General features: G+C 36.9%; 1 protein-coding gene and 1 pseudogene across 1 annotated transcript in view; one reads left to right on the plus strand and one right to left on the minus strand.

Moving 5' to 3' along the window:
• RPS6KA5 (ribosomal protein S6 kinase A5) overlaps positions 1–22,957 on the plus strand; it is a 176,452-nt gene that overhangs the window by 105,651 nt on the left and 47,844 nt on the right. The window contains exons 4-5 of the mRNA XM_007471884.1: positions 1,114–1,229; positions 4,260–4,367. Coding sequence (XP_007471946.1) covers positions 1,114–1,229; positions 4,260–4,367 — 224 coding nt within the window. The remainder of the gene's footprint in view (positions 1–1,113; positions 1,230–4,259; positions 4,368–22,957) is intronic.
• LOC103084030 (protein FAM136A pseudogene) lies at positions 13,783–14,224 on the minus strand (annotated as a pseudogene).

Here is a 22,957-nt window from a genome sequence, read left to right on the forward strand (position 1 = left end):
TAATTAGCTTTGTGTTAAGATATAATTAAAACCTCTTGGCAAAATACGAAAGTCTTAAAAGGGCAGTGCTTTTTGCTGGCATGTGCTTTGTAAAATACGTTGCAAAACAACCAGCTTTTAGAGTTCTTTCATTCTGTTGCATCAGCTGTTTGGAATTTGAAAAATGGTCAAGATAAAAATTTGTGAGTTAATGAAGATTTTGCTTTGGTCTTTTATCAAATTGTGGTAAACTTGACAAATGAATATACTTGGGATACATGCTTTTCAGATTTTTTTTTAGGAGAAAAGCTTTAATCTATATCTGTGACTTTTTTCTAGGTGTACATTGTTTCTCACACACAAATGTTGTGTAAGATAGTAATGGTTAGTTTCGGATGAAACTATTATCAGTTTATCAATAAATGTCTTCTTAGAGTCTATTATGAACACAGTTGTGGCTTATTCAGCTCCTAATTTATGTCTCACGGTAGCTTTTTTCTCTAATTTCATTATTCCTCTTGGGATAAAATGGGCAAATTGAAAGGGAAATGGGAATCATTTAGTTTCAGGTGTTTTGATTCAGCCATGTTGCGCTACTTTTACTTTTGAGTTATGTGGAGCCATAAGAAGGCTACCTGCTACCTAATATACATTTTTAGAAGGGCTCTCCATAGACAATTCTGGAAAATAGGGACTCTGCTTAAAAATAGTGACCGGCCACTACTACAAAGGAAAGGCTAGGAGTTTTGTTTTGTTTTTTTCGTGTTTTGGTTATTATAGTGGTTGATGTTTTGGTACTTTACAGCAAGTTAAGAAGTGTATGGTGATGGCAGAGGTTTCTGATATGCTGGATTTGGGAAAATTATTTAAATACATACAGATTTCATGTAATAGTTTTAATAGTAATACTCTATGCAAATTCATTTGATTGTGGTTTAGGGTAGTCATTAACTTATGAAACTGTATTTATATGAATTTAGTAATATATTCTATATGAAACTATATACTAAGAATTGTACAAAAATAATGTATTAAAATCAGTGCCTTATGGTTAATCCAAAGTGGTTAAAAGGAAATATTTCCTTTAGTTTATGAATGCAAGTCAAAGACAGAAAAAATATATTTCATTTTTAGATTATATAAATGGTGGAGAACTTTTTACTCATCTTTCTCAAAGAGAGCGTTTCACAGAGCATGAGGTGCAGATCTATGTTGGAGAGATCGTGCTTGCCCTCGAACATCTCCACAAGGTAAGAGATGCTTAACCTTTGGGATTTCCTTTTTTTAAAAAATCTAGTAACTGAGGTAATGATGGAGCTAAAAGAGCTAATGCGTTTACATGTCATTGTCTTGGTGGAGATTGTGGAAGCACACTCATAGACCATTACCAATTTTTTCAATTTCATTGTTCCCTTTGTAAAAGTCTACTTTCCTTTTATAGTTCCTGGGCTGCAGATTAAAAAGGTAGAAGCTGAGCATTTTTTTGGTTTTGTTCATGAAAAATTCTGATGCTTATTACAAAGTATCATTAGAATAAAAGGATTTTCATTCTTAAAATAACCACAAGTCATAATATGTATTTCCTGAATTGTGACTTACTCCGTTGCAGACTCTGCCTGTGCATCTTCGGAGTATGTTTCCCAATTAGCTTGGAATATTTGAAAGAGGCACTTACCTCTGCTACCCAGCTATCCCCCTCTCCCACTCTCGCTTTCTTTTCCATTTGGTTCACCCCTAAGGCCCTCTCTTGCTCCCCCTCCCTCCCTTCTGCTCCGTTGCCTTCGTGTGCCATGAACTCAGTTACTCAACTTTTTCAATGGAATTCATATATGTATGTGATGCTGTTTGAACTCTATAAAATTGGTTTAAACTTTTAAAAAATATTATTTCAGATACTATTAATCTTGATCCAAGAAATTTTGACTAAAAATATTTTTTTAATGAGGAAGCATTACTGTAGAAGCAAACAGTCATTATGTAGACCTGGCTTGTGTGTATTTCCAAGAAATAGAAAGTACTAGAATAACTTTTATCAAAGTTGTGTGAGACCATAGGAGGATGACTCGAGTCGCTGAATTCGGATGATACCAGGTACATCATAAAGCCGCTGTTTTTCTTTGTTCTATACTCAGATGCTACACTCGATTACAGATTTAAAAAAGATTGAAGTGCTGATTATGGAGCATAAAAAAGAATGGAGAGAAATGAAGGAAAAAGGCAAGAAGGGTGAAATTTTTAAAGGGGCAGGGAGATTAGAATTGCAGGATGGAGGTAACGGGTGGGAGAGGCTGTGAGAAAAGATGATGAGGAGATATAAGAAGGAAGGGATCAAGAAATGGGTAGATCTAGCCCAGAACAGGAACACAGCTGGGCAGGTAGAGGGAGACAGGGTTCAGAATAGGAATTCTAAGGAGAGTGAATGAAAAAACATCTAAGAACAGGAGGGAAGTAGAGAAGGCTCTGGGGCTCAGGACTGCAGTGCCATGGAGTGAAAGGAAGGGGAGTGTAAGGTGGGAGCTGAACTGAAGTGATAGGAACAGGCATCTGTATTCCTTCTGATAGAATTGGTGGTGTGGGGATGAGCTTTATGCCTATGGTTATTTTTGTGGGGTATAAAGTAGTTAGGACATTTTTATACATGAGCCAAATTGGGCCAGGGAACAGGCTGAAAAGCTTTGTTTTATGTTTAGGGGAATCAGATGTAATTTTTATAATATAAAAGCGATGGTGGAAATCACCATAAATACCAGAGTAAACACAAACAAAATACAAAGCTCTGACAGGTAAGCTAGTAAATTCAGTTTTTAGTTAGTATGAAAACTGTTAATTCTGTTTCTTAAAGGGAAAATTCATGAACATTCATTATTATTAAAACAGGGTAATCAGAAACACAGAGGTAGAGAACATGATGAGTACAAGATATAAATGTAATTGATATAGAGGGAAGTATATAGCAGATTAGATCTTAGCTAAATTTCTCTTAATCTGACTACCTAAAAAGATAAATACAAAGAGATATAACACAAAGCTAATAATGATAATCTTGATATAGCTACTAACACTGAGTTTCTCAGGAAGAGACAAAAACGGAGAGTTTACTTGGAAGTGATGAGGTAAAGCACGTAATAAATGACTTATTCCTAAAATCTTTTCCAAAGAGGTTGTTAAAAAAAAAAGTCATACTGGTTGTTAGGTGCTTGTAAGGCTTCAAGTCAAATGTCTGTTTAACAGACTGTGCATTTACAATATATAATAATGTTTTAAAATATTTTTAAAAAACCCACTGAGGTTCTTGGAAGAAAATTGTCTAGTGTTTTTCCTTGTGTAATTTTTTGTTTCAATTTTAAGAAAGTATCGAGAATCTTATTTTTCATATACTTAGTGTTGAGGAAAGCAGTGTTTCTAAGTTTAAAAACATTTAATTCGGGCTGACATAACATGAAACGTGGAATTCATGCATATCAAGTACTTCTTATATAACTTGGGTAGATTCATTTATGTTATAGAGCTGAAATGTTTTACTATAAAACTTACATACAAAACAAAATAGAAGGGTATTTAAATATCTGATTATTTACATTGCTTATTTAGAACTAAAGATCAACTAAAATTAACCTGTGATCTTCAACCTTTGTGTTTAGGAGCGTATTATTCAACAAGCTTTTATTAATTACCTATTTGACATATGACACTGTGCTAGATACTAGGTAAATGCATAAAAAGTGCAAAAACAGAGTTTGGATATGGTTATATCAAGAAAAGCAGGAAGTACCTAGAAAATATCAATCACTTTTATGTAAGTACAATGTAAATATAGATGCTATAGGAATAAAAACAAAGAAATGACCAGTGTGGGAAGTGGTTACTCAGGAAAGCCTTCTAAAGCCATTAGAAGTGATGGACATGAACTGGCTAAGAAAGCACCTGAAGATCATCTGGAGTGAGGATGAAATCCATCAAGAACAGTAACCAATCCATCAAGAACAGTAACCCATCCATCAAGAAGCAGTAGTCAAAGTAGACCCAATAGAAGCTAGTCCGACAGGAATGTACCCTCATTATATGGAGCATGAAGACATGGTTGCAGAGGGAACCCAGCAGATAAACCCTGAGATGGAGAAATTTAGATTTGCCCTGACCTGTGACTAAGAGCCGTCATAGCACCCTGAGCAGGAGAATGCCTTTTTTTTTGGTTTGTTTTTAAGGTAGATAAGAAAGACTTTCCTAATTTATTTTTTGGAAATTGTTATTTTAATATGCATATTTGTTTGTTTTTACAGTTGGGGATTATATACCGTGACATTAAGCTTGAGAATATTCTACTTGATTCTAATGGCCATGTGGTGCTGACAGATTTTGGTCTCAGTAAGGAGTTTGTGGCTGATGAAGTGAGTATTATATTTTAACTTGAAGTTAGTAAAACAGAATGTAAACAATGATGAAAAATTAGCTATAGAATGAGCGTTTAATGGGATAGTACTAAACAGATTATGGATTTTTGTACAAGTTTGCCCAGAGGAATATTTTGACATGGATAATTGTAAAGTTTTTAGTTTAAAATTACCATGGAACCATCCTGCTAGAATTCCAGTAATCCTTTTATGGATATAACAGAATTCCCCAGTTAAAAACAAAACAAAATTATGCATTTAACTTTCTCCATAAAATGTAACTGAAATTTTAAAATAACGCTTTGGGCCTTTCAGGAAAATCGTGGCTTAGATAATAGCCAATAAAGAATTACAAAACAAAGCACATACAGTTTACATTATAATTACAAAGTAGGACATGTCATGATGGCTCTTTGAACTCACTTGACAAGAATAGCAAGGATCTACTGGACCTAATTTTTTAATAAACTTGCTGTTTTTTTGCCCATACAAACTAAAATGTAATAGCTAATGTACAGATTTTAAATATGAAGGACTTTGCGTTTTCAGCATTGCTTAAAGTTTATTATTAAAGATTTATTTAATAACATTTAAAATTATACATTTATTAGTTGTAATTAGATACTATTTATGTAGCAGTTGTAATAAAAAGTACATTTTTACACTGCTAGTTTTTCAAGACAACTAAGTAATTTGAATGCCAGTTCCTTTCTATCCAAGAAATTTTTGTTATAGTATACAGAATCATAGTTAAATTTTTGTAATAAAGGACTTCTTTATTGTAATTTGTGTTCCAAATTAGGTGTATCTATTTCTGATTGTTTGCTTTTTAGAATATTGCCAAAGCAGTCCTAGGTGAGTTAGATAAGTACTAAAATTATGAAAACAAAGGATCCCAGTTTTTTCTCATATCTATATTCATTCAATCACTTATCAATAAATATTTATTGACCACCTCTACTATGCTAGATATTGGATAATACAGTGACAAAAGGGAAATGGTCTCTGCCTTCGTGAACCTGAGGGTATAACAATATGCTGATTATCTTTGATAGAAAAATCATAGTTATGAAAAAGATGAAATGAATTTTTGAGGATTTTTCTTCAAGGTTTGATTTTTCAAACTTTGTTAAAAATTTTAGTGGCAACTTGAAAAATGTGACAGCTGAAATATGTTGATGGTTGTTTCCTCACTAAACCCTACTAAAAGTAAAAGTAAAGGCGTAAAATAGGCATATACTCAAAAGGGAGAGAGGAAAACAGCAACCAGATTCTGGAAGATGGACAGCAGAAATACTAGTTGTAACCCATTTAACACGCCTGAAACAGCTGAATCCTAAGCCAGTAATATGAGAATCCCCAAAGCAGGCTAATTTGCACCTCTGACCCCCAGAAAGGCTCAGGAATTGGGGGCACCAGGCATCGCTCAAAGCAAGAGTGCAGGACACAAGAGGATTAGTTGGAAGTCTATATAAGAAACAGGTACCCACCAGATCTCAGATCTACACTATCCCCATAGGAAACCTTGCCTTTCTGACCCTCATGGAAGACTGACAAGGTTAAATAGACAAAACTGTGGATTCAGGGACAAGGGGCACAGTTGAGGGAGAGGACACCGTCAAAGCTAGGGGGTGGCGTGAAGATTGCCACACTACACTGTGGAACTGCCATGGCCTCTTGCTGCCCCTTCCTTCTGAGAACGGTGGCTTCCTAGACAAGAGCTGGGAGAATTCCTCTCTGAGAACTGAGAACAGAGATCTACAGATGCTGTCGGCTAGTGGTTTTGCCAGTGAACTTGCCCAGCCAGCTCTCCCTGCAGTGATGCCTGCGGCTTAGCAAGCCCAGCCTGTGTACGCCGCAGAAGCACATTTGTGATGATGTCACAATTTCTCTTTATATTTTGATTGCATTGTATTTCAATATCATTAGTTTGCTCTGTCCTACAATATATGTAAAAACATTATTCTGAGAAGGGGTCTGTCGGCTTCAACAGAGTGTCAAAGGACCCTTGGCATGTAAAGATGGAGGACTCCCCCCGCATAGAGAGAGTTGGTGATCACTTTTTTCTCTCCCTGTGGAAACACACGTACATTTATTCATTCGCTTCATCAGTATTTGTTGAGAGACTTCTATCTGCTAGACATTAGGCTAGGTTCTGGTGATACTACAATGAAAGAATCAGTTCGTGAATCCTGTATTTCTGGACATGTGTGGCTGATCATTTGGCAGTAGGCAGAAACAGACTTTGGCACTGAGGAAGAGCAAAATGTTTGAAACCAAAGCAAGAGGTAAACAAAAATCAAACATGATCAGAATTGTTGGGTTTTAATACAGTAATACAAATTAGTCAGAACTGCTGGGTTACTGAATCAGCTGCGTCACTTCTCACAAGAGAGACTTGTGTTTTCTGCTGGTCAATTCAACAGCTATTCCTCAAGGGAATGAAGGGAATTCTTGTCGGATGCCACAGTTTTGGAGCAGTTGGTTATTTAGGTGCAAAAATGAAACAGTGGGATTCAATCTGAAGTGGAGAAGTAATTTATAGATATTCCCTTATTCACAGTGCAACCTAGCTGCATTTCACGTAGTTATGTGTTATAGTCATGGTGCAACCTAGCTGCATTTCACGTAGTTATGTGTTATAGTCATGGTGCAACCTAGCTGCATTTCACGTAGTTATGTGTTATAGTCATGGTGCAACCTAGCTGCATTTCACGTAGTTATGTGTTATAGTCATGGTGCAACCTAGCTGCATTTCATGTAGTTATGTGTTATAGTCATGTGTTATTAAGCCTTACAGTTTCATCTGTCTTCTCCCCTCAGACGACCAGCTCATTCTTCCTCTTAGCTGAAGAGGACATACTGGCTTGCTGGGCTTCATGTCTAACTCTTAGGGCTCAAGCAGGGACTCTCCTTTTCTGAGTCCCCTAAAACTTGATCTAATGGTCCTTTGCTCCCCCCTTATTCCACCTGGCATCCGCTTAGCAAGTGTCCCTGCCTAGACCTATTGTAAGGACTATGGGTCCTCCATGTGAAACGGGAGCCACTGGAGAGCTTTGCGTAGAAGATGACAAGGCCTGAGTTATCTAAAAAGATTCTGTTTGCCAAGCATGATGGTCTTGTAGTGGGACAAATCTGGAAACTTGGAGACCAGTTAGGAAGCTGTTGCATTAACCCCAGCAAGAGATGGCATTGATTTAGACCATGGGGTAGCAGAGGAGGTTGGAAGACATAGTCAGATTTTAGATATATTTTGACATTAGCACTAATGAAATTTCCTGATGGCTTGAATATAGGGTGTGAGAGAACAAGAGGAATCAATGGTAGCTCCAAGGTTTGGGGCCAGAGCAGCTGGAAGGATGAAGTTGCTGTCAACTAATATGCCGATGGGGAGGTTTTGGGTGGCTGGAGGAGTGCAGTTGAACCAGTTGAGTCTGAGATGTCTGTTAGACATACAGAGATGTTTAATAGGCAGTAGGATATATAAATCTGGAATTTGGGAGAAAAGTCTCATCTAGAGATAGGAATTTGGAATTTGCCAATATATAAGTAGTATTTAAAATCATGAAAATGGGGCTTCCCTGGTGGCGCAGTGGTTGAGAGTCCGCCTGCCGATGCAGGGGACGCGGGTTCGTGCCCCGGTCCCACGTGCCGCGGAGCGGCTGGGCCCGTGAGCCATGGCCGCTGAGCCTGCGCGTCCGGAGCCTGTGCTCTGCAACGGGAGAGGCCACAACGGTGAGAGGCCCGCGTACCACAAAAAAAAAAAAAAAAAAAATCATGGAAATGAATGAGAATACCAACAGAGCTAAGTATAGATAGAAAAGAAAAAATGACAAAGGTATAAACTCTAGTTATTCCAACATTAAGAGAGTCAAGAGAGGAAGATAAACCAGCAAAGGAGACTGAGAAAAAGGGATGAGGAGGTTGGGAAGAAAACAGGCAAGTGTGTTGTCCCCGGAAGCTAAGTGAAGAAGTGTTTCAGGGATGATAAATGAGCAACTATATCAAGTACTGTTGTTATAGGTCAAGTAAGACACGGACTGAAAATTGAGCATTGGCTCAATTTAAACCTGAGAAGAGAGAGACTGGGGATAGATATATTGTCAGCCACAAATATAGAAAAAATGGTTTTCTTAAAACCACATTTAGCAGCACAGGTGCAGGCAAAGAGTGGATGGTGGATTGAATTTAATCTTATTTTAGTATCCTTACTTTATATATTACATCCATAAGCAATATAAACTGTTAGCTTGTGTTTCTAAAATGTATATAAATGGCATATTATATTGCAGATTGTTTTTTATTTGACTTATTTTTAAAATTTATTCAAGCTGATAAATAGGAATCTGTTTTCATTCATTTTTGCTGCTCTATAATATTCTTTTATATGAATTATCTAGTTTATTTATCCATTCTGCTTCTGAGGTACGTTTGTTTCCGTGTTTTCTCTATCTCAGTGTTGCAATTTTTTTCTGATGTTATTGGTTTGTTGGAGTTCTTTAAGTATTCCAGCTACCCATCCTTGATAATTATGCATTTTGTGAATTTCTTTTTCAGATCTTTTACTTGGCTTTAACTGTGATTAATGGTGTTTTTGCCATTATCAGATTTGACATTTTAATATAATCAAATTTACCAATCTCTTAAGATTTATATTCTTTGAATCTTTAAAAAAAAATTTAGGGCTTCCCTGGTGGCGCAGTGGTTGAGAGTCCGCCTGCCGATGCAGTGGACATGGGTTCATGCCCCGGTCCGGGAAGATCCCACATGCCGCGGAGCGGCTAGGCCTGTGAGCCATGGCCGCTGAGCCTGCACGTCCGGAGCCTGTGCTCTGCAACAGGAGAGGCCACAACAGTGAGAGGCCCGTGTACCGCAAAAAAAAATAATAAAATTTTTTTAATTGTGGCAAAATACACATAATGTAAAAATTATCATCTTAATCATTTTTAAGTGTACAGTTCAGTAGTGTTAACTATATTCACATTTTTTATGCAATAGATCTCTAGAACTTTTTCATCTTGCAAAACTAAACTCTGTACCCATTGAACAACAACTCCCCATCTTCCCCTCCTCCTAGCCCCTGGCAACCACCATTCCTCTTTCTGTTTCTATGAGTTTGACTATTTTAGATACCTAATATAAGTGGAATCATGCAGGATTTATCTTTTTGTGACTACTTACTTCAGTTAGGATAATGTCCTCAGTGTTATCCATGTTGTGGCATGAGACAGGATTTCCATCTTTTTTTAAGACTGAATAATATTTCATTGTATGTATGTACCACATTTTGTTTATCCATTCATCCACTGATGGACACTTGAGTTGCTTTTACTTATTGGCTGCTGTGAATAATGCTGCAATGAACATGAGTGTACAAATATCTCTTTGAGATCATTCTTTCAATTCTTTTGCATATATGCCCAGAAGTGGAATTGCTGGATCATGTGACAATTCTATTTTTAATTTTTTGAGGAACCTTCATACTGTTTTCCATAGAAGCTGCACCATTTTACATTCCCATTAACAGAACACAAGGGTTCCAATTTCTCCACATCCTCACCTATACTTGTTATTTCTGCTTTTTTGATTGGGGCCCTCCTAATGAGCATGAAGTGATATCTCGTAGTTTTAATTTGCATTTCTGTAATGATTAGTGATGTTGAGTCATCTTATTATATGCTTATTAGCCATTTGTATACCATCTTTGGACGAATGTTTATTGAAGTCCTTTGCCTATTTTTTAATCAAATTTATTTGCTTTTTTGTTGTTGAGTTGTAGGAGTTCTTTATATATTCTGGATATTAACTCCCTATCAGATATATGGTTTGCAAACTTTTTCTCCCATTCTGTAGGTTGTCTTTTTACTTTGCTTGTTTCCTTTGATGCAAGGAAGTTTTAATTTTTTAAATTTTTATTATTATTTTTTTGCGTTACACGGGCCTCTCACTGTTGTGGCCTCTCCCGGAACACAGGCTCCGGATGCGCAGCCTCAGTGGCCATGGCTCACGGGCCTAGCCGCTCCACGGCATGTGGGATCTTCCCGGACTGGGGCACGAACCCGTGTCCCCTGCATCGGCAGGTGGACTCTCAACCACTGTGCCACCAGGGAAGCCTGGAAGTTTTAAATTTTAATGTCGACCCATTTGTCTATTTTTGCTTTTGTTGCTGTGCTTTTGGTGTCAGACCCAAGAAATCAGTGCCAAATCCAACATCATGAAGCTTCCCCCTATGTTTTCTTCTAGTAGTTTTATAGTTTTAGGTTTTACATTTAGATCTTCAGTTCATTTTGAGTTAATTTTTGTATTTGGGGTAAGGTAAGATCCAACTTTATTTTTTTGTGTGTATGAATATTCAGTTTTCCCAGCATCATTTGTTGAAGAGCCTGTCCTTCCCCCATTGGCACCCTTGTCAAAGATCATTTGACCATGTGCATAAAGATTTATTTCTGAGCCCTTTACTCTGTTCCATTGGTCTGTATGTTTGTCTTTATTTAAGTCAAAAATGTTTTGATTGCTGTAGGTTTGTAATACGTTTTGAAATCAGGAAGTGTGAGACCTCCAACTTTGTTCTTCTTTTTCAAGATTGTTTTGGCTATTAAGGGTCCTTTGAGATTCCATATGAATTTTAAGATTTTTTTTCTATTTCTACAAAAAGGTTATTGGGATTTTGATAGGGATTATGTTGACTTTCTAGGTCACTTTGGGTAGTGTGGACGTTTTAACAATATTATCTTCCAGTCCATGAGCATGGGGTGTCTTTCCATTTATTTGTGTCTTTTTAAATTTCTTTCATAATATTTTTTAATTTTAATTGTCCAAGACTTTTGACCCCTTGGTCAAGTTAACTTCTAAGTATTTTATTATTTTTTATGCTTATTTTAAATGGGATTTTCCCCCCTTAATTTCCTTTTGGTATTGTTCATTGTTAGTGTATAGAAACATAACTAATTTTTTTAAATTAATTAATTTTATTTATTTATTTTTGGCTGCGTTGGGTCTTCGTTGCTGCGCGCGGGCTTTCTCTAGTTGCAGTGAGCAGGGGCTACTCTTCGTTGCGGTGCACATGCTTCACATTGTGGTGGCTTCTCTTGTTGCAGAGCATGTGCTCTGGGTGTGCAGGCTTCAGTAGTTGTGGCACGCGAACTCAGTAGCTGTGGCTCAAGGGCTCTAGAGCACAGGCTCAGTAGTTGTGGCACACGGGCTTAGTTGCTCCACGGCATGTGCGATCTTCCTGGACCAGGGCTCGAACCCACGTGTCCTGCATTGGCAGGCAGATTCTTAACCACCACGCCAGCAGGGAAATCCCATAACTAATTTTTGTTTGTTGCTTCTGTATCCTGTAATATTGCTGGTTCTCTTATTAGTTCTAACGGGTTTTTTGTGTGTGAAATCTTTAGGGTTTTTTACATATAAGATCATATTATCTGCAAGCAGACATAATTTTACTTCTTCCTTTCCAATTTGGATGTCTTTTATTTCTTTTTCTTGCCTAACTGCTCTGGGTAAGACATTCAGCGCTGTGTTGAATAGAAATGGTGAGAGGGCACATCCTTACCTTGTTACTCATCTGAGAGGAAAGCTTTCAGTTTTTCACCATTGAGTATGATGTTTCCTGTGGGCTTTTCATACCTGGTTTTGTTATGTTGAGGTAGTTTCATTCTATTCCTAGCTTGTTGCTAAGTGCTTTCTTTTATCATGAAAAGGTATTGAATTTTGTCAGATGCTTTTTCTGTATCAGTTGAGATGATCATGTGGTTATTGTCCTTCATTCTGTTTAATGTGGTATATTACATTGATTTTTTGAATCTTGAACCGTTCTTTCATTCCAAGATCTCACTTGGTCATGGTGTATAATCCTTTTTATGTGCTGTTGAATTCAGTTTGCTAGCATTTTTTTTTTTTTGGAAGAAAAATTAAGTCTTATTTTAAATGTTTAAAACCAAACCACTAGGAAAATATATCACAGTCTTGAAATAGCAAACAGACAAGCTATATTATCATTTCAAGTAATAAGTTGGTAAAAACACAACGAGGTCCTTGATAAAATGATAAGGTGCCAGAACTGGGGCAAGAACAATGCATGTCGTAAAAGTGGTATTTGGTAATGAAGGGCTGTCCCGTTTTTTGCTCTAAAGGAGTCACAGCTTGCCCCTGAGTTGCTTTCTTTTTCTCCTCTGACCTTCGTGTTGCCAAGGGATCGTTTCAACAGAGCTCTGTTATTACAGGGGGCAAAGTAAGCAATACTGGGTTTAGGCTTTCGTTCTATTTTGTTTTATGAAAACCAGATTTTTCCAAAGCCAGTACTTCATAACTCTCTTAATTAAGCAGCTAACATTCCCTTTCGCTGTTCATTCCTGAATACTAGCATACAGCACAGTCAAAATCCCCTTTCCCTTCAAGGGTGAGTGTCACTGCAAGATTGTCTTGTCACTCGGCTGACTCTGCTGCAGACAGCCTCAGGGCTCATCATGGCTGCCAGTTAGAGGGAAGGTTTGGTTTCCCTACCAATGTGATAGCGCTTCTTATATTTTTGCAGCGTCTCCAGGCTGAAAGATGTAATGTGTGAGAATTTTAAGAAATGTGCATCCACATCTTGATGGCTAGAAAGGACCCTTTCAACGTTTTTATCCAAACTACCTCTCCCAACTCTACATCTTGAAAGTAACTTCATGCCCTTGTATATAAAACAAAACTGGGCTTCCCTGGTGGCGCAGTGGTTGAGAGTCCACCTGCCGATGCAGGGGACACGGGTTCGTGCCCTGGTCTGGGAAGATCCCACATGCCGCGGAGCAGCTGGGCCCGTGAGCCATGGCTGCTGAGCCTGTGCATCTGGAGCCTGTGCTCCACAACGGGAGAGGCCACAGCGGTGAGAGGCCCAGGTACCGCAAAAAACCAAAAGCAACAAAAAACAAAACCAAGCAAAACAAATCCCCAGAAGCCCCCTTTCCTCTTCTAAATTAGTGACCTCCTGGATTTTGTTTTATTTCCAGTTTATGGAAAATGTTGTAGTGATCCTTCTGGCAAACAGGAGGTTGGCAACAAATAGAAACACCTCTCCTCACACTCCACCAGATCATAAGCAGGTCAGATGAACGTGCCAGCCTGTTGGTATCTGTGTACTAAGAGAATCTGGTACTTTGGAGGGCTCTGGTTTGGTACAAGGGAGACTCCCTGTTGCCAGGATAAGCCCTGGCCACATGAAATTCAGGCTCACAAAAACTCTCCTGTGCTATCTCTGACCCAAATCTTAGCACCAGGTTTTTTCATTTTCTAGGATTCAAACACAAAGGAACCAGTGTCCAGCGGCAAGTGACGTAGGCCGTAAACTTGCTGCCATCCTTAATTTCCTCATTCATAAATTTTCCTTAGAAAACCCAAATCCCCATTCCTCTTTTTAAATAGATTCCTGCCTTCAGCCCCAATGGCCAATAGCAGACATCTGTTTCCCAGTGGATGAGAGAGACTCCTTCATCTTCTTGGTCATGGTTGGGATGAGGTTCATGTGGTCATCCGCACACGTGGTCATGCAACTCTCCAGGTGCCGCTTCACCTGAAGCTCTTTACTCCCCGCATCTATTGAATCTTTGGTTTTGTCTTTGCAATGCGTGGTGCACCCGGCCAGGCAGTCCTGGAACTCCTCCAACTCGCCGGTCACCAGGGCCTGGGCTTGAGCCAGAGGTGCATGGCAGTGCTCAATGTACTGGTGCACTTGCTGCATGGATGCCTGGCTGTCCTCACAACAGCCGGTGCTGCACAGGAACATGAGGCCCTGAATCTTCCGGATGTTCTCTCTCCAGACTCTTCACCTTAGAGTCCACCGCCTCCTACACCCGGAGCTGCTACAGCTCTGCCATGGCCACCCCATGCTGCTCCCCACGGCGCCCACGTGGACTCCCGCACTGGAGCCTGCCCCCAGTTTGCTAGCATTTTGCTGAGGACTTTTACATCAGTGTTCATTAAGAATATTGGGCTGCAATTTTCTTTTCTTGTAGTATCTTTCCCTGGCTTTGGTATCAGGGTAATGTTGGTCTCATAAAATTAGTTTGCAAGTGTTCTCTTCAGTTTTTTAGGGAAAGTTTGAGGAGGAATGGTCCCAGTACTTCTTTAAATGTTTTTAAGAACGTCCAGTAAGCCATCTGGTCCTGGCCTTTTCTTTGTTGGGAGATTTCTCATTACTAATTCAGTGTCCTTACTGATTATGAGTCTGTTCCAATTTTCTAGTCATGATTCAGTCCTGGTAGATTGTATGTTTCTAGGAATTTATCCATTTGAAATTATTCAATTTGTTGGTGTATAATTTAGTTTCTTGTAAGGTCTTCTCTTTAATTTCTGATTTTAGTTGAATCTTCCCTTTTTCTTAATCTAGCCAAGAGTTTGTCAGTTTTGTTTATCTTTTCAAAAATCTAAGTTTTGCTGATTTTTTTCTGTTGTTCTGTTTTCTGTTTCATTTATTTCTGCTTCAATCTTTATCATTTCTTTCCTTGTGCTAACTTGGTTTCTTCTTCTTTTTTTAGTTCCTTGAGGTGTAAAGTTAAGTTGTTGATTTCTTTGAATCTTTTAAAATGAAATCCATTCCTGTCTCAATGAACTAAGATACTCTCTTTTGTTTTCTTTTCGAAATTAGCATATTGAAATCTTTAATTTATTAGGAATTAATTTATATGTGTGAGGTGGGGATCTTATTTTTTTCTCTTTTTATATAGATAACCCAGTTGACTGAACTATTCATTGAATAGTCAGTTAATCCCTTCCCTACTGATTTGAAAAGCAACTTTATCATATGCCAAATTCCTATGCATGCTTGTGAGTCTACTTCTAGGCTCTTCATTCAATTGCATTTGTCTGCTTGCCTCTCCCTGAGTCAAAATTGAAAAATCTGAAGGGCCGTAGCCTTACGGTATGTCTTTAATCTGGAAAGGTGAGATCTTTCCCCTCTTCACTATTTTTTTTTTTTTTTTTTTTTTGTTTACCTTTTTTTACAATTTAAATATAGTTAAGGAACAGTATTATGTCAGTGTCAGGTGTATACCATAGTGATTCGACATTTAAATACATTATGAAATGATCACCATGATAAGTCTAGCTTTACTTATTAAATGTCTAACCAGATTTTCTATTTCTTTAGAAGTCAGTTTCTGTAGTTGTTGTCATTCTAGGAATGTGTTCATTTCATCTAAGTTATCTAATCTGTTGTGACACAGTTGTTCATAGTATATCCTATTTTCTTTCAAAATTTCCTTAGGGTCAGTAGTGATGTCCCCTGCATCGGCAGGCGGACTCTCAACCACTGCGCCACCAGGGAAGCCCTCCCCTCTTCACTCTTATCCTGTCATTCTCTCCTTATTTCCCCTGACCTTCCTCCTGCCTCTTCACTGTCTTTGCTATTCTTGGTCTTTTGTTCCTCAGTGTGTATTGAATTTATAAATTAATTTGGAGAAAACTGTGATCTTTGGATATTGAATCTAACAACACAAATTTGCGTAAATATTCATATTTTCCCATTTATTTCCTTGTCTTTTATGTCTTTCAATGATATTTTCTAATTTTTGTAATGATTTATACATATATTATTAGATTTATTTCTATTAACTTATTTTGTTCCTATTGACAAAAATTAGAATATCTGTTTTTCTTGGCAAAGCATAGGAATGTTGTTGATCTTGTACATAGCAATACTGGTGAATTCATATTAGTTCCACTAATTTGCAGATTCACTTGGATTTTTTATGTAGATGACTATATTAAAAGAAAAATCAGAACTACTATTTGTAAGTAATGATGGCTTTGTATCTTTTTGATTCTCATACTTTTTATTTTGTGTGTGTTTGGGGATGTGTGGTTTTGTTTTGTTTTGTTGCTCTGTCTACTAAGTTTTATATGTATATATCCTTGCTTCTTACTTTAAGGCCATGTGTTTTAGGTTTTAGCCATTTAGTGTGGTATTGCTCTAGGTTTTTGATAGATAAATTATATTCTTGGTATATTGATATAAGGAAATTCTTATGGTTTTTTCTTTAATCACCTAGTGGTGTGAGTTACATTAATAGGTTTTTTCTTTTTCAATGTTAAGCCATCTTTCAATTCTTGGAATAAACTTTACTTTCTGTGACATATATTTTTAATATATTGCTGGATTTTGTTTGCTAATATTTTATTTAAGATTTTATTGTGTAAGTTGACCTGTAATTTTCCTTTCTAATATTGTATTTGTCTGATTTTGGCATCATGATCATACTAACATCATGAAAGTAATTTGGAATAGTTTATATAAGATAGACAGTTCCTCTGAAGGTTTCCTCTGAATGCACTTCTAGCTATCAGCATGTATTTTTTTCCCTTCTAGGTGCATATGAGTGGCTTTTCAAATACTGATTTAATCTTTAAAAAATATTTATAGTTCTATGCAGGTTTTCAGTTTTTTCTTGAGTCAATGTTGGTAAGTTATGTTTTTATAGAAAATGTTATATTTTTGTTTTTAAATTCTTTGGCATCATATTATTCATAGAAGTGCTTTAGTTTTTAATCTGTATTGTAACTGTAGTAATGTTTCCTTTTAAGTGACTAATATTGCTGATTTGTAACTTTCCTCCTCTTTTCTTGCTCAATTTGCTAGAGATTTCTCCATTTTATTAGTCTTTTTCCAGAAACAGCTTTTATCAGGCCTCTCAATTTTTCTGTTTCTTTGATGATCTTCCTTTATTACTTCATTCCTTTTACTTTTTGTTAGTTTCTTTTGTATTCTTTTATTAAACTTTTGAGTTGGACATCCAGCTCACTAATATTTAATCATTCTTTTTTTAATAAAACTGAATTGCTAAGAACAGCTTTAGATGTATCTCACAAGTTATAATATATAGCATTTTTACTGTTATTTATTGTGGTTTTTTACCTTGGGCCATGAATTATTTAAAAATGGGTTCTTAAGTTTTCATGTATATAGGATTTTTGAGCTACCTTTTTGTAAATGAGTTTTAGTTTTATTGCTTTCTGTTTGGACAAGAAAACATATATGGTTTTATTTCTGTGTTTTTTGAGATGTGCTTTGTGACCTGTTATTTGGTTAACTTTTGTAAATGTGCCATGAATACTTGAAAAGCCTGTATAGTCATTCTCTAACTGTTAGATATCAAATTTTATATATTTTCATGAACATCATGCATATCTTCCATAGCTTCACCAATTATTTTCCTGCTTGATCAGTCAGTTATAAAAGAGGTATGTTAAAGTGCCCACTATGATTGCGGATTTGTCCGTTTCTTCTTGGAAATCTCACCATTTTTGCTTTATGTGGTTTAAGGTTCTTCAAAAATATTTGATTGTGTTAGTCTTGGAATAGTATTATTTTCTAGTGAAATGTTCCTTTTATTATTATGTAGTGACCCTGCTTAATTTTAATACTTTTTTTTGCCTTAAAGTTCATTTTCCTGCTATTAATAAAGATATTCCAGCTTTCTGTTGGTTAATGCTGGTCTGATATATCTTTTTCTATCTCTTTACTTTCAATATTTCTTTGTTATTATGTTTTAGGCTTGCCTTTTGTAAATAACATATAACTGGATTGTGTTTTTGATCCAGAGAGTTTCTGTCTTTTAACTGGTGAGTTAAATCTGTATGACTGCTGATATAGTTTTATTTATTTCTCTTACCTTGCTGTGTGTTTCTCTTTATCATAATTTCTCTTTGCTTTTTTCCCCTTCTTTCCTCTCTTCTATTTAAATGATTAAGATTTCTTTATTTCATTTTTCCAGTTGTCTAGAAGTTATATATATTCTATATCTGTTCTTTGAGTGGTTATTACCCTGAAATTTTTAACTTAGATGCAGGCATACCTTGGAGTTATTGTGGGTTCAGTTTCAGACCACCACAGTAAAGCAAGTCACATGAACTTTTTGGTTTCCCAATGCATATAAAGGTTATGTCTGTGCTAAACTGCAGTCTATTAAGTACGCTATAAATAGCATTATGTCTTTAAAAAAGTGCATACCTTAATTTAAAAATACTTTATTGCTAAAAATGCTAACCACCACCTGAGCCTTCAGTGAATCATAATCTTTTAGCTGGTGGAGGATCTTGCCTCCATGTTGGTGGCTGCTGACTGATCAGTGTGGTGGTTGCTGAAGGTTGGGCTCATCGTGGCCATTTCTTAAAATAAGACAACAATGAAGTTTGTCGCATCAGTTGACTCTTCCTTTTAGAAATGATTTCTCTGTAGTATGCAATGCTGTCTGGTAGCATTTTACCCAGAATAGAACTTTCAAAACTAGAAACCTCTTAAATCCTGACACTGCCTGATAAACTAAATTTATGTAACATTCTAAATCCTTTATTGTCATTTCAACAATATTCACAGCATCTTCCCCAATAGTAGAGTTCATCTCAAGAAACCACTTTCTTTGCTCATCCCTAAGAAGCAGCTCGCCGTCTGTTAAAATATTATCATAAAATTGCAGCAATTCAGTCACATCTTCAGGCTCCACTTCTAGTTCCAGTTCTTTTGCTTTTTCTACCATATCTGCAGATACTTCCTCCACTGAAATCTTGAACCCCTCAAAGTCCCCCCAGGAGAGTTGGAATCAACTTTTTTCAAACTCCTGTTAATGTTGGTATTTTAACCACTTCCCATGAATCACAGATGTTCTCAATGGCACCTAGAATGGTGGATCCTTTCCAGAAAAGTTTCAGTTTACTTTGCCCAGATCCATCAAAGGAATCACTTGTCTATGGCACCTATAGCCTTAAATGTATTTCTTAAATAATAAGACTTGAAAGTTGAAATTACTCCTTGATCCATGGGCTGCAGAATGTATGCTGTGTTAGCAGGCATGAAAATAACATTAATCTCATTGTACATCTCCATCAGAGCTGTTGGGTGACAAGGTGCATGGTCAATGAGCAGTAATATTTTGAAAGGAATCTTATTTTCTGAGCAGTAAATCTTAAAACAGTAGGCTTAAAATACTCTATAAACCATGTTATAAACAGATGTGCTGTCACCTAGGCTTTGTTGTTTCATTTAAAGAGCACAGGCAGAGTAGATTTAGCATAATACTTAATGGTCCTAGGATTTTCAGAATGGTAAATGAGCACTGGCTTCAACTTAAAGTCACCAAATGCATTAGCCCCTAACAAGAGAGTCAGCCTATCCTTTGAAGCTTTGATGCCAGGCACTGACTTCTTCTCTCCATCTAGGAAAGTCCTAGGTGGCATCTTCTTCCAGTAAAAGGCTGTTTTGTCTACATTGAAAATCTGTTGTTTAGTGTAGCCACCTTCATTAATTATCTTAGCTAGATCTTCTGGATACCTTGCTGCAACTTTTATGTCAGCACTTGCTGCTTCACCTTGCACTTTTATGTTATGCAGACAGCTTCTTTCCTTAAACCTCCTGAGCCAACCTTTGCTAGCTTCACTTTTGCAGCTTCCTTGTCTCTCTCAGGACTTCATAGAATTGAAGAGAGTTAGGGCCTTGCTCTGGATTAGGCTTTGACTTGAGAGAATGTTGTAGCTGGTTTGATCTATCCAGACTACTAAAACTTTCTCCATATCAGCAATAAGGCTATCTCACTTTCTTATCATTCATGTGTCCACTGGAGCAGCACTTTTAATTTCCTTCAAGAACTTTTCCTTTGCATTCACAATTTGGCTGACTGGTGCAAGAGACCTACCTTTTGGCCTTCTTGGCTTGTGACAAGCCTTTCTCTCTAAGCTTAGTCATTTTTAATTTTTGATTTAAAGTGAGAGCTGTGTGACTCTTCCTTTCACTTGAACACTTAAGGGTCATTGTAGAATTATTAATTGGCCTAATTTCGATACTGTTGTGTCTCAGGGAATAGGGGAGCCCGAGGAAAGGGAGAGAGATGGGGGAACAGACAGTTGGTCTCAGATCACATAGAACATTTATCGATTTAAGTTTGCTGTCTTATATGGGCCCAGTTCATGGCACCCCAAAACAATTACAATAGTAACATCAAAGATTACTGATCACAGGTTAGCACAACAAATATAGTAATAATGAAAAAGTTGGAAATATTGCGAGAATTACCAAACTATAACACAGAGACAAGAAGTGAGCAAATGCTGTTGGAAAAAATGGTGCCAATAGACTTGCTCGTCACAGGGTTGCCACAGTCTTCAATTTGTGAAAAGCACAATATCTGTGAAACACAGATAAACACACAATAAAGCAAAGCACAGTGAAACGAGGTATGCCTGTACACCGACTTAACAGTCTAAAATTAACAATTATGTCTATGATTGTCATGACCACTACAAGAACATTAGAGTGTTTTAGCTTCAGTTATCCATCTCGTTTTATATGTTATTGTTACTTATTATTTTAGTCCCATCTTGTGTTATATTTCCCAGATTGATTATTGTGTAATTATTATTTTCATTTTATAAATTCAAAACTTTTTTAGATTTTCTCACATGTTTACCTGTTTTCTCTGCTCACTACTGCTTTTTACATCTTACTCTTTTCTTGTGAGTTCAGTTTATTTCTGAAGTGCATCCTTTAGATGTCTTTTTAAACAAGGATCAATGAATAGTAAACTCTATCTTTGTCTTAAAATGCCTTTATTTTGCCTTGCATATTCAGTGATAATTTAGCTGGATATGAACATACCTAGGAATGGACTAGGTTTTTGTCTTTGGTACCTTTTTATTGTAAAATAAAAAACAAAATGAAAGTATGGCTTAGTGAGTTATTACTATAAAGCAAACACTCTTATAACCACCACTCAAGTTAAAAAATAGAAATTTGCTACCCATGGATATATTTTTATTTAGTCTGCTTGGGACTCTCGCAACATTCAGGATAACTTTCTCAAATATGTCTTATACTTCACAGATTCTCTTTAGTTGTGTCTAATCTGTTTAGTCTGCCTATTTTTATTGTATTTTTTCATTTATACAGTTCTATTGTATTCTCTTTCATATCTTTCTAGTCTTTTCTATGCTACTATATTGTTTTATGGATATTTTCCTTTCTTTATGTCTTTCATCTTTTACAACATACTAGGCCTTTTCTACATTGCTCTTCTAGTATTTCAAGTAATTCTTCTGTTTTGTTTGCACAGTATAGTTCACTAATTTGTAATTTTGAGACTCCAGTGCTTTATCTGTGTGAATCCTGAGGCAGCTAAGTAGTGGGAATTCCTCTGGTTCTGTCATATGTTCCAGAGTGTCACCATGTTGGACCAGATTTTCTCACTTTCCCATACTGTGGAGGAAAGAGTAAATTTAGGTCCCAAATCTACAAGAGCCACAAGCCTAGGGATTTGATTCCACAAGAGGAACATTTATTTGTTTGTTTTTAAATCTAGGGCTCAGACAGAAACAAACCTGGGCTACTGGGTGAATTTATTTTTTCTAGACTTTGCTTTCATTGAGGATTCAGCTTTCTTAGATTCCAAGGTTTACACAAGAGTAGTAATTCCAATCCATCTCTTTAGAGCCCAGGGCCTCATCTTTTGTCCTTATAAAAGTATTGAAATTCAAGCTTCTGGATTGCTAGGATCTGAAACAACTTCCCTTCCTTTCCTTTGTGCTGCCAGCGGCCCAGGTCCTATGGGTACCTCTGGTTTTCAGCATCCTCTTTGTGGCTGGCACCTAGGGATTCCCCTTTCTGTCTTGGGAGCATAGACTTGGATGATTAGCAATGCAATATTTCTTCTTAAAAATCTAACATTTGGATATTTGTTGTGAGATTTGTCAAAATTGAGATGGGAAAAAATACAGAATGGGGGAATAAAAATTTCTTTGGTAATTTTACATTTAACTCACAAATTTATCTATATATCATAAGCAGATAAGATCAAGATAAAACATTGGCAAATAAAAGCTAGGCATGATTTAATCTCATGTTTATTGAGGAATGCCTGAGGGTTTGGCATTTGAGTTCCTATTTGGATTCTTCCTTAGAAGGAAACCAGTTTTTTGTCCAGTGTTAACCTGATCTTTCCCTCTAAGGCACAGTGAAGCCTCCTTGATCAGCTGATACTTAAACACAAGAATACTCCGTATTATGTGCCAGGATGGTGCACACACTGCTTTTACTATTTTCACATTCAATTAAATTCTCCTTCACAATCTTTTAACACTGTAGTGTTTAATAAGTAATGTTGCTTATAAAATAGTATTGACTTAACTGCAAAATTGGCTGATTGCCTGTCTCTTTGAGAAAAATATTAATTTTTAATAAATAAACAATCATAATAGAGTTCAGCTATGCTAGCCTAGCCTTTTTATATCATAGTTCATAACATATTACCTTGAAATCTTTTTTGTCCCCACCAGAGACCTTCCCCTATCATACTTCATCAGTTTGTCTTCTGGGTACAATTATTTGAAAGGCATTCTGCATACATTCTAGATCAGTGGTCCCCAACCCCCGGGCCCCTGACGGGTACCTGTCCGCTGCCTGTTAGGAATTGGGCCACACGGCAGGAGGTGAGTGGCGAGTGAGCAAAACTTCATCTGCCGCTCCCCATCGCTCCCCATTGCTTGCATTGCTGCCTGAACCATCCCCCCATTCCCCCCCTTCCCCTGGTCCATGGAAAAATTGTCTTTCACGAAATCGGTCCCTGGTG

Source organism: Lipotes vexillifer, unplaced genomic scaffold (assembly GCF_000442215.2).
Source record: "Lipotes vexillifer unplaced genomic scaffold, Lipotes_vexillifer_v1.1 scaffold751, whole genome shotgun sequence".
In the NCBI taxonomy this organism is placed as follows: domain Eukaryota; kingdom Metazoa; phylum Chordata; class Mammalia; order Artiodactyla; family Lipotidae; genus Lipotes; species Lipotes vexillifer.